The sequence below is a fragment of the Acanthopagrus latus genome, chromosome 14 (assembly GCF_904848185.1).
Source record: "Acanthopagrus latus isolate v.2019 chromosome 14, fAcaLat1.1, whole genome shotgun sequence".
In the NCBI taxonomy this organism is placed as follows: domain Eukaryota; kingdom Metazoa; phylum Chordata; class Actinopteri; order Spariformes; family Sparidae; genus Acanthopagrus; species Acanthopagrus latus.
Genome location: NC_051052.1, coordinates 1872603 through 1885340, shown reverse-complemented (window position 1 = coordinate 1885340; position 12738 = coordinate 1872603). Strand labels below are relative to the sequence as shown.

The 12738-nt window shown below is 38.7% G+C and overlaps 1 protein-coding gene across 2 annotated transcripts in view; it reads left to right on the top strand.

The window, feature by feature from the left end:
* arhgef39 (Rho guanine nucleotide exchange factor (GEF) 39) overlaps positions 1 to 12738 on the top strand; it is an 88298-nt gene that overhangs the window by 52726 nt on the left and 22834 nt on the right. For both annotated transcript variants that reach the window (XM_037122536.1, XM_037122535.1), the window contains exons 6-7: positions 5073 to 5143; positions 11870 to 11998. In XM_037122536.1, coding sequence (XP_036978431.1) covers positions 5073 to 5143; positions 11870 to 11998 — 200 coding nt within the window. The remainder of the gene's footprint in view (positions 1 to 5072; positions 5144 to 11869; positions 11999 to 12738) is intronic.

Below are 12738 nucleotides of genomic sequence, written 5' to 3'. Positions count from 1 at the left end.
GCAATGAGGTGGACAATTAAATAAACACTATGTTATATAGGAAAACTCTTAAGGTGATTCTGAAGAATGATTATTTGAGTCTCATTCTCAGGTGCATTCTCCTTTAAGTTTAGGCATGCAGATACACACAGTAAAAAAATTGACATGACATTAGAGTGCCTTCCTATTTGAAAAAATCCCCATTAGTCTCTATTTTAGAGAAAGATAAGATGGTCTTCGCAATCCCTTAATATTAAATTTTTTTTACTCATATTTGGACAGTCGCCTGCACTTGGAATGCGCATTCCTTTTCTTTAAAGCAATTTAATGACTAATGAATCTAATGACTAATTACCCTCAAGCCCAGGCTGTGGGTGCGGTACAGGAGCCTGTCAGTGCCCCTTGTCTCTTAATTACAAATTTGAATCCTAAATGCATGTATGCAAAGCAAAATAATTACACAGATATTTCCACCATGTCTCATGGATTAAAGTTCTCCATCACTACGGTTTTCCGTCATTCAAACTTCACAGTGGCGACTTATGAGATTAATCTAGATTGGAAAACAAGTGTTGGCTGATTTTTATTGATGGAGTGTCACACTCTACAGCCAATGGTATGGTTAACAGCGTGTGTGCGCCTGACCAATGACAGTGTAGTGACCCACACAGGGCGGCATCTAAACACGGAGCAGTGCTAACATTTAGCTGCTTAGCTAGAAAGGATACATAGCACTGCTATGTTATCAATTAGTTTTTGAATTTAGTCAACACATGAGAACTTGTCTGACATGGAGAGTCTCCTGTTGTGTGCTACATGTGTGAAATAACAACTATAGTCTGGACTTTGTTTGGAGTGTATGTGTCAATGGTGTCATTCAGTGACTCTCCCTCCTGTCTGGCACCGTGAGTTACCATGGTTACAGCAACACCCTGAAACTCTATAATAATGATCAATAAGACGTTTTTGGTTAGTTGGACTATACAAATCATGAATGTAGCCTGACTGCAGCTCAAGGCTGAAATCTTGTATTATAACATATAGAATAAATGTAAAGCCTCAGAGCTTCTTTGATTATTAACAGTATGTCAGTGATGACAGAAAGGTGATAACTAACCATCAGACTGACAAGGCTGCAAAAGTTGCTGTTTGTATGATGTATTTTTCTGTTAAACGAGACTCACTTTAAACAATATTATTAATAACAATAATAATGAATTATAATGATGATGAGAAGAAAAAGAAGTAGAAAAATAGCATACTGAAAAGTTCTGTAGATGGTTGATTATTTGAAAGAGTAAAACTTGAAGCCTGACACTGTTGGTCAAATATTTAAACTTGATGTCTGCATTAGTGAACATGGTGTGGGGTGAGGCTGTAAATCTTATTGTTTTAGCACATGTCAAGTAACGTGCCCTGTAACATGTTTCACAAATTACAAATTGGGAAAATGACTTGACTACACCTCGAAAAAACATTTTAGTCAAAAGATTGTTTTTTTTTTTGCTCTAATCCATGATGTCTTTTTTCTTTACTGACATGTGTGCAAATGCCCAAACAACCTGATTTGTCAACTAGAGACAGAGGGAAAAAAGTCTGCATATCATCTGCATACTATAAAGGAACTACTAGCCCCTGTTGCAGTAGTGGCAGGCAGATCATTTCAGCAGTGTACACTTTCTACAGCTGAATTCTTCATTAGAATATCTGAACTGAGATAAATATGCTTCAGATTACATTATTGTCTTTGCTTTGCTTTGCTGCTAATGGGAGGGACAGGTCAGTTAAACAAGAGAGTCCCATTTACATTATTTGAAATGTGCCGTAATAATGCTCATTAGAGTGTTCCCTTTTTGTTACAGTTGCTTTAATTAGATTTTGTTCTAAGAATGAGGGCATCCATCGCTAATAATGCCTGTAATGTATTTGTTATTACAAGATGAGACACAAAAGAAAAAAAGAAAGAAAATAGTAAAATTATTTCTCTTTTTAAGTGTCTCTTAATTGAGGGAGGTTTAATTAGACCTTGTTTGACATCCATTTTATTTCCAATGTGTAATTGATTACAAGAATGACCCCCCACCCCACCCCACCCCACCCCTTCCTCCTCCTCCACCCATAGACCTACCATTGTGTCAACCTACTGTTCTACTGAGCTTCAGTTAATCCAAAGGAATGCAGCACACACATTTGTTATGGGTTAACGGCCGTTGTAAGATGTCACTATGTCACTTACAGGCAGGATTGGCGTGGTTTGGCCCTTCTCCTGAGAGAGTTTGTTTTGTTTTTCGGCGTGGCTCAACTCAGCACAGTAAAACTGGTGACAGAAAATCTCCAATGGACTCCTCACACACCGTTATGGAGAGCCGGTACTGGACGTCAGGGTGTAGGAGAGGTGGTGGCCAAATTTAACAATTTGTTAAAAAATATTTTTTCTATTCACAGGTGGAAAGTGGGTGGTCAGTGGCAGACAGTTTGCTGACTAAGATCTCTAGAATAGTAGTATCCAAATGTCTGCACTGATCCAATTGCACTGACGTGGTTCAAAACAGGTCATTACTACTGATGTGAGTTCGACTGGTCTGTAGTTGTTATGACGATTGCTTACTTTTGTTAGGACAGGGATGAGGGTGTCTCAGCAAGGTAGGATGATGGCCTGATCCATCAGTAGGCTCTAATGTTGTGTAGGGTGCAAACACCTCATTATATTATATCACTGAATTGGTGCAAGATCTTCCACATCTGCATTGCGATGCACTTATTATCAAAAACTTTCACTAACTAACCACTCTGCAAGTTTGGAGATTCCCTGCAAATGTGAATTCTCACCTTTGCTTGTGATCCGGTCAATACTGGTGTTGCCAGTGAAGCCAGGTTTCCATTATTATAACCATAAAACATCAATAACGAACGAAGCTATTTGTAGCAATTTGAAGCAGTACCTTGTCCATATAAATGTGTTCTAGATCTCACGGTGGATAGGAAGATGTAAATGTTCAAGCAGTTATTGGAAGAACTGAATTTGATAAAAGCTGTATAAAAGTACTATAACCACATATGTGTCTCAATGCATTAATACTTGGAAATGAACAAACTTGACTGTTTTTCGCCTTATATTTTCACTCAAATGATGAATGAACACTATTGTGCTGTGATTGACACATAGTACACATAAACACTACACTGCTGTCCCCACTGCCACATCTCATTCTACTCATGCCACCACATGGAGGTGTACAGTCTTCTAGCATCACTAATGACCTTTTCAGTGGCACCACTATGTCTCTATAACAGGCCCAGACTGCACAAAGAGAGGGCTGCAAAGGCAGACAGACACAGTGGAAATCAATCTCAATTGTCGATCCACTTCGAGGTCACATCATCCTAGTAAAAAGGACATAGATTTCGGAGGAAGCTGATGCTTTTCACAGTTACTTTAGATGGAAACTGAAATCGGGACATTAAGTGACTGAGTTTCATAACAAATGGTTTGTATTTTGTGAACAGTTCAAGTGAGACATTCTTTTTTTAATCTCTGAATCTGCCTGAATGAATGTTTAGTTTTCAGTTTACTTTCACAAAATGAAGTTGGTCTCTGAAGATCTAATAATAGTGAGAGCAACTGCCGGGGCATTAAGTAACAGCCAGACAGACTTTTTATATAGAGAAGGCACAACAGACTTACTGATGTAAACATGAAGGAATATTATAGAACATCGTGTATTGCTGGTGCTGACTGCTGATACAGATGCACTGTGTGCAGTGTTTGTGTCAGATTGTGTTAAACCATTTTAACACTAGAGGTGGGTGATTTGTCCTGAAAGACATAATGCCCAATGAGGTCTCCATTATCAGGATTTAATCAGTGACATGGAGACCTGATCAAGGTACAAGGTAATTTATTTGTCATCATACAACACAGGATTGACAAAATGAAAAGTTTGTAAACATCTTCATGCTACAAAAAATACAAAAAAAAACTATACAGTTAATAATGTACAATAATCAACACAGGTTTTTGAATCTGTCAGGGTGAATGTAAACTATCACAACAAGATGGTGATGATAATGTGATCGGCATCTTTATGTCAAAAGTTCAACACCTGGAAGACACCATCCATCAACTTTGACTGTGTGTCAGCACCAAGCATCAATGTTAGTCCACATTGCCTCATCCCACTGTAGTCCACAGGCCTATCCCTTAAGTGCAACAGCTTGAGCCGATATACTGTGGTGGAGACAGTTCTCTGTAGACACTACAGTCTCTGATGTCACGTTGTTTGGCCAGCCCGAGTCCCATTTTGTCCAGTTTCTTTTACTGTGATTCGATATTAGCCAGGAGCAGCCTTAAACCAAGCTGGATTAGCATAGCTCTTATTCCAACTCTCCTTTTCCCTGGGGTTGTCGAGCTGGTCAGGATGGATGGATAAAAGATGCCATGGGCATCAAAATCTGCTGCTGTTTGTCCAAACATTGTGTACAATCAGCAAAAAGTAAATATAATTTACAGCATGTTAAACATCAGGACAAGCTAGTTAGCCAGCCATGCCACTGTCCCCAAATCAATAAAAGAAAATTCACAAATATATGACTGCTTGATGCAGCCTGAAGTATAGCGAATTAGATGTGGGAGGATCGTAGATACAGTCATCTCAATGGTAGACTGTAGCACACTGTAGTGGGGTCAAAAATATTTAAGTCAGTTTAACCAGCTGTTTCATATCAAACTGGGCTGCTCACCTTTCAGTTTGAGTCTATTTATTGCTGTGGACAGTTCGGCCAGTGGAAACTTAAGTTAGACATGTTTTAATTTGATCCCTTTTCACATGTCATAGTACTCCCCAAGACCTGTAAACACACTTTAATGTGGAAAATTGGTGGAGTTACCCTTTAAATGAGACTGTATGTTGATTTTCTGACCTTTTTGATTGCTCTGGGGGGCTTTTTGAATGTACTGTTCAAAAGTGGCCGTGGCTCTGTTAGCTGTTGGGCTAGTAGTTTGTCGTCCCCCAGTTTACACTGTGTCCTTTCTCCACTGAAATTTCTAGACAGTGAGCACACTGTAATCTTGTTAATTCTCTGTTTTCTCACAGGTATAAACATTTCCTTCAGGACCTGGCTGCCAACACAAGTCCAGACAACCCAGAGTTTCAGCAAATTTCAAGTAAGTGTCTTTTCAAATCCTGTTGGTGCCACATTTTGCTGCCTTTCAGAGAAAACAGCCACAAATTAACCCTGAGTGTTTTTGCTATAGAGCAGTGTGTCTCAAGCCGAACACTCAAATTTGCATCCATGTGAAGCTGAAGTTGATTTTGTCACTTCTTCCTCTTTCAGTCTGTCAGGAATGTTTGGGTTGTCAGCAACCTAACAAAAAGTGATAAGCTTGTGATGATGTGCTCTGCTTTACTAGTCAGACAGATTTTTGGCTCACTCACAGCAGTACTCTTCCTACCTGTGACAAGGAGTTTGTTGCACAAGAGAGTTAAGCAAGAAATGTACAAATATAGAATGTAAGGCCAGTCTGCCAACAGCAGGAAAGTAAACAAACAAAAAAACATGCTGGAAAGACTTTCATCGCACCAGTCAGACTGTGTCATAATGAAAGACAGCCCTCATTATCTTCATTTGAGGAACAAAGGAAAGGGCTCTATCCCTTTCATTCCTCATTTGTTATTGTAGTCACAGCAGCACTTGCCTAGCAGAGAAATGAAAGTGAGGCAATGCTCAATATGCGTGTGAGTTTGAGTTTGATGTGGATTTTGACATAATTAATTGGGAGCAGATCAGAGGATATTAAGCGAGAGCTATATTAATAAATAAAATCTTCAACATCAACACGAATACCGATAATGACTAATTTCAATCGTCAAATAAACAGCGAATCTGACTCCAGTGTGAATGTACACAAGGAATTATTTATGTGTATCAATTAAAATCTCATTGCTGGTGAGCTGCCTTTGCTTACAAATTAAAACAGCCCCTTACTCTAAGATGAAGGTACATATCTAAATGTGCACCACCATTGCCTTTTCCTCTTCTCATTAGAGATCCTTTTTTTAAACTCTGCTGCTTCTTAGTGGGGGCTGTGTGTGTGTGTGTGTGTGTGTGTGTGTGTGTGTGTGTGTGTGTGTGTGTGTGTGTGTGTGTGTGTGTGGAAATGCTTTCTATAGTCAGTCTAGTTGTATTGTAAAGGGAATTATTTAAAAAAGAAATTCCAGACAAATCACATTGTATCTGATTAACCAAACTAGCGGATAGAATCACAAGAGGCTTTGTTGTTGTTGTTTTCTTATGTGCTGCTTTTCCTCCTCCTTTTCCGCCCCACTCCTTTCCCTTGCAGTGCATTCAGGCTGGATTTAATTGTCGTAATTGCTGTGCTTCACAAGTTTTCATCAGTCTGCTTTAATATCACACTCCTAATGCTTATTTCCACTGTCGTAACCATAACCAATTCTAACCCTTTCTACAAGCAACTCTCCAACTCTGTCAGGGATTTAACAGTAAAAGTTAACAGTTGTCTTCCTGTAGTCAAACACTGTCTAAACTGTGAATAAATGGAATAAAGAGTGGTAAGAAGTGGAAGATGTCTTCGGAATGTCTAATGGGCTAGATGTATTATTAATGCCTCAGCCAGAACTCAGCTCAAGAATACTGTAATTAGGAGCTGTTGTTTTTCTAAAGCAGGCAATGGAAAATATTCCAAACATGTGCAACAAAGGGAAAAAGTCTACATGGATGCCTTGTTTGGTTTACATTGTAATTGTTGTGAAGTTAAGCGAGCCAATTAGACCATGATTATTTTGGTGTAGTCAAGTTGCCCTGAGGATCAAGTTTATCCGCCAAGTTTCAGTGTTCAGAACAAAAGCAGTAAAGTTGAGCTTGAAATTAGAATACATCTCTTTGTTGTTATTTTGGATGCATTAATGATGTAGTTCTAAATGTTTACAGCAATTATTATGGCTGGCACACAGTAATTGGATGCTTGTGTCTATTTTGATGATTTGCCTATTTGTTCTGGGGCAAAGATTTTAAAGCTTTGTACAAACAAGTAAGGAAGGTAGTTTTCAAAATAATGCTTTACATGCAGATATGTATGGACCAATAGAATTAGTCCACTGACAGAAAATTCTAACTGAAAAAAGTAGAATAGGACAACATTGCCCTGCAACATAGCCTCTTATTTTAGCATTTTAATTAAAGGCGTGCTATATAACAATTTGTTGACTGGCTCCCAGCACAACACAGCCCCCTTCATTTTCACCTAATTTTTGTGTTTGCTCACAAACTGCTGTAATCTGCTGACCTTGCTTTTCCCTTCAATCCTCTCTCCACCTCTGGTCTTTTAATTGCACAACGCCTGGCCTGCTCCACCCTTTGTCTCTCTCTTTCTCTACTGTGTGTCTGCTCTGTGGACTTTCTTCCTCAAGTCACCAAAAAACAACTCGTTTCATATTTTTACACCCTTGATTCTGTTTTTACAGCAGTAGGTAAGCCATGTGTGGAGGACACTTGTTAATGACAGAGCCTGTTGAAATGATTCAGACCAATGCAGTTCCACAATGACATATGTTGGACATCTCTTTAGATGTGAAAAATGATGATGCGCCTCTGAGTGAACTGCATTAAGTTAAATAAAGAAAACCTACTCAGCTGTTAGAACCCACGTCATTGGTTGCATTGTTTAGTGAAGTCTGGCTGAAGTGTCGCCAACACAGCACAAAATGCACTAAATGTGCAGGATTCTCTCAGCAGGTACAGCTGTAGCCACCTGGATTTCCTCATCCCAACCAAAGGCCTTTTGATCTCCACCCCCACTTCTCCTGGGGATATGCCTAGATTCCACACCTAGACACATCCATGCATTCAATTGCAGAGTGTCACCAGTGAGATTGGGCTTCCCTCACAAAAACCATATACAAGATATATACCTTTTCAACCTTAACCTTATTCTTCTACTCCATTAAATCCCATCTCAAATCATTACATTAAAGATAAATGTTGCGCTTTTATTTCATTTTGTTAGTTTAGTTATTTTGTCAGTAGTTGGCCTACTGGTTACTTTACTTAGTTATCATCATTTCATAAAAAATGTATGTAAGTATTTACAGTAATAACCAAAATGGCAGAACTTCCAGTTCACAATCTGTCTATATTTAAGTACTACACTAAAAAATGTTTCCACTGCATTTTTTACCTGTCTAAGATCTTAAGATTTAGAATGCAGGACTTTTACTTGTAACAAAGTATTTCTACAATGTAGTCTTTCAATTTTTTAATTGTCATCTAATTCTTAACAAACTAAAGTTGGATTAGTAGTACCAGCAAGAGCTTCAGTCCGCTTTCACCCCTGCTTTTTAATATGTTGAATGTAATCAAAAGCCTTTTTCTGCTCTTACTCTGTGCTACAATGTGGGGGTTAGGGAGACCTGTTAGGATGGCCATTGCCCATTAAGTAAGAAGAAAAAGTTACACTGTAATACTAATGATGTGTTTGGGCTCTCTCTTTTAACAGCCCACCTGTCTGAGGCATTTGTCATAAAAAAATCTAAAAAAAAAAAAAAGGGGGGGGGCCCAGTTATTTCTCCTGAAAAGGTAAAATTAGGCTGACTGTAACACATCTGTCATCTGTGTAATTGTGACCACCCACACCCAGTGAAATATACAAAACAAATATTTCAAAGAAAAAATTGATTACGTACAGAGCATATTTAATGATTATTAGGCTACATTATCATGAGGTCATAATATTATGCTTCATCATTTTGTTTTTTAACTGTACTACATGTACATTAAAGTAATTTGGTTTGGAAATGAGTGAATTAACAATATAAAAAAAAAATTGTGACACAAAAAGATTTTTTTCTTGATTAAAATGTTAATCAGGATTAACTGCATGATTGTCCATGTTTGCAAATAACTGGTCATTCTCTGTTCATCCGTTCTTAATGTACCTGAAAAAGGATATTTTTTTATTTTTTAAACCCCTTATCAACATGTCCCTTTCTCAAATGCATGTTTGTTATTGCCACAATCCAACACACTGACAAATACTGTCCAGAATATTCTGCAGAATAACCTCAAAGGTGCTGGGGTTACTAGGTTTACTTGACCAAATGAGCTGTACTTAGTGTGGGCTTCTATTTTTTGTAAAATTAAATTACAGACTGACAGTTCAGATACCGTGGCTGCTTTGGTGGAGACCAGCATCCATCTAATTAATGTGACCACGCTCAGGCTTGCGTAGACACAGATTCATACTCAAAAGACATCCCAGCCTAATCCACTCAGCAGACCATCAGACTCGTTCAGGACCATTGGGAGATTTAAATTTTCACAGCTCAGTTAAATTCACCAGCAAGAGCTCGCTCATTGATGAGATTAAGTAAAATCAGGCTAGCTAAGGAGTGAGCCCCCAAAGTATATATTCCATCCACTTCACAAGTCTCTGTTTTTGTACCTTTTTAGAATATGTATAGATGCAATAGGATTTACCACAAGAATACAACATTTTGGATATATTTTGGCCCAAAATCAGATTTTAAAAGATGCTTAGAATATTAGTTTTGTTTGTTTATCATTTAACTTTCCATTCTGTTAACACCAGAGGTGGCTCTATGTGAATGACCAGTGGCGGAGAATTAGCAAACCACCACTGCGGCAATAATGCGGCTTCTGTGTTAAGGAGGCTACTGTGTCCCTTTGTTTTATTGTAGCATTGAGGACATGGAAACACATATTTGATCTTTATTATAATTTCACGTAAAACTGCAAACAATTTCTTTACAGTATTATCTATTTTGACCATGTAGTAGTGATATCATGATGTTAGACACTAAGGTTTGTGTACAGAGATTTCACAAGTTGTATTTTACTAAGGTTAGGGGATGTGTTGAGGCCCATGTTGTGTTGTCTGTCAGATGTTTCTTGCTCAAAATCTGATCCTGACTCTGAAAGCTAAGGCAGAACATTCAGAACTCAGTGAGTTTGAGGTTTTCCCACATACAATTAGTGTAGTATTGTCAATTTACAATAATTACAGGTAATACATTATGAACTGAATATCTTCCAAACCGCAAACTGTCAGGTGTGTGCTTGTGCGTTTGTGTAGAAAAATGGGTAGAAGACAAACATGCACAGATCCACAGAGTGAGGCTGTGGCAACAAGTGGAGGGGGAACAGAGAGGCAGTGAATTCCCTGGTGGTCCCTGTTCATTTCCCCTCTGCGCTACACTTCAAATATCATGATGTCACACAGCGAATCTGCCTTGACTAATGCATTCAGGCAGCACTGAGCCTGATCTGTGTCTTTATACACGTGCAGATATATGTGTGCACGCATGTTTGTTGTTCTGGAATTATTCCTAACAGCATGCAGTTTAAAATTATCAACACACTTCTATCAGTATTGTCTATTTTCCTGTCTCCACTCATTTGTATAATGTAAGCAATTTATATATAATTTAGTGATGCGTTGTTACGACCTGGCTCAAGTGGCCGCAACAAGAGGTAGACGCACCATGTCAGCAATTGACAAAACAAGTTTATTTTTTTCTTAATAATCAACAGACAAATTGAGGATCACTCAGCCAAAGACTAAAGGGCACTGGGAACAGGTGCTCTGAGTTATTGTAATCAGCCCTGGAATTAAACCACACCCACACATGCCCACAGGGGCATCACATGCGTTTCTACACGTGTTTTGTCTTGTGTTTATGACTTGAGAACTGCTGAATTTATATATCTGTATATATTTCTTTCTAAATACGTCTTTCTTTTGGCTAGGATTCTTTAGGATTGTGTTATAATTGACACTAATCTGCCATCAGTGTCATGGGCTGAATATTTTGTATTATCAGCAAGTCAAATCAAGCAGTTACATTTAAGACTGGGGTGGCCAGGGGGTTGTTCAAGAGGACTGATAACCAATCTAAATGGTTATTATTTTTTACTGTATTATTTGGTTACTGTTATTTTTTCTGAAAGACACCATCTGCTTTTAAACAAAAGCCAACAAAGGTACGACAAAACACAGTAAAACCTCTCGTTAGATATGGTTGTGTTATGTGGCATTTTGTTGTGAAATACATGAATCAGAATGTAATGTGAAACTTCAGAAGACTTTAATTATACCATCATAATCCATAATAGTCCCATTCCTACTTTACGGGATTTTCAAATAAAATTAGCCCTAATTAAATGACTCACCTAATTAATGGATTTTAGGAAGGATGATGCTGACTACCATCCCACTCACAACTAAAGCCCAGAGGACTTCAGTCACAAAGGAGCTGTGCCTGACGATCTTCAGCTGCTCTGCCTGTGGTGGATCAAAAGTTCAAAAAGACTACTTTGTCCTGTGAGACCTACCTGTGAGAAAGGCCTATATACTATGCTCAACTAAGGGGCTCAGGCATATGAAAAAAATCACTCGGACCTAAAGCAGATATCTGCTTTGCGCAGCTCTAACCATCCACGTTTATATGATTACATGCTGCATGTTTTGCCCCTAACGTGTTAAATGTTACTGTTTTCTTTTATGTTATGTTTTTTTGTTTTTTTTTTGTGTATTGCACATTATAGCCAAAGAGAATTGCTTATGGGCTCATAAAGATGCTTTTAAACCAAGCTATATTTATTAATTCTTGCAATCCATGATGGCTGCTAGTACAGGTCACCAACTATGTCATGCCCCTTAGAATCAGGATTATCGTAAAAGTTCTGATACAGAAATTACACATTAACAAGCAGTCCTGCTGAGTCATTTGCAGCTTTTCTCACAATTGTTTAATGTGCAACAGTTATTATATTATTATTATTACTCAGAAAGGATTTTATCAATGTCCACACATGTATGTTAATACAGATGTTTGTGTGTGTGTGTTTGCTGTAGGGGCTCTGACTGCAGTGTCCGAGGTGTCCCAGCATATCCTGAACAACACCCAGCGCCATGAGAATCACCTGCAGCTTTGTCGGGTGCAGAAACTGCTGAAAGGGCGAAAGACAAAGGTGTTGGCTGCAGGTTAGAGCCTCTGATCATATATTCCTTTCATCCTCTCCAAGAACCACCTCCATCTCCTCTCTACCTCTCTCTGCATCTACAGTATGTCCCTTGGTGCACATTGGGGTTGAGGGGGAAGTATGGATAAACCGAAGGGAAATTAGTTTAGAATGGAGATTCTGAAAGCACATGCCTTGGTTGCTTTTAATCAATGGAATTCACTGGACTTTCTGAAGTTGTTTTTTTTTTGTTTGTTTGTTTGTTTTTTTAATAGAGCATTACTGCTAACTGTTGGACAGTGAATGTGCTTTTCTCCTTCATCCTGCCTTCACTCTCACTCAATTATTTCCACTCTTCTATTGTGGTTCTGTCCCTTCTTATGGAGCAGTGGCCCTTTTCTTCCTGCCACTCCCACTCCTGTTGTTTTTCTGGCCTCCTTGTTGCTCCGCTCACCCTGCCAATCTCCCCTAGGACCAATTAGAGCCCAGCCTCATCTTGCCAACCAGCGGATAAAAAAGGAAGCCAAAGTGTGTTTTTGCGTGTGTTGCCAGATATGTGTGTATGCATGTTTGTATGACTCCATGAGTGTGTGTTTGTTTGCTTGGATATGCAGGATTGTTTTATGTGTGTGTTTACGGATGTGTTGGTGTAGGCTGGGAGAGCGAGCACTGAATAGCAGCTCATCTCTCTCATGCCGATGTGGGAAGTTTCAAAAGCTTCCTTTTATCCAAGTTCTCAGACCCTTGCAACTCCGCTGGCTT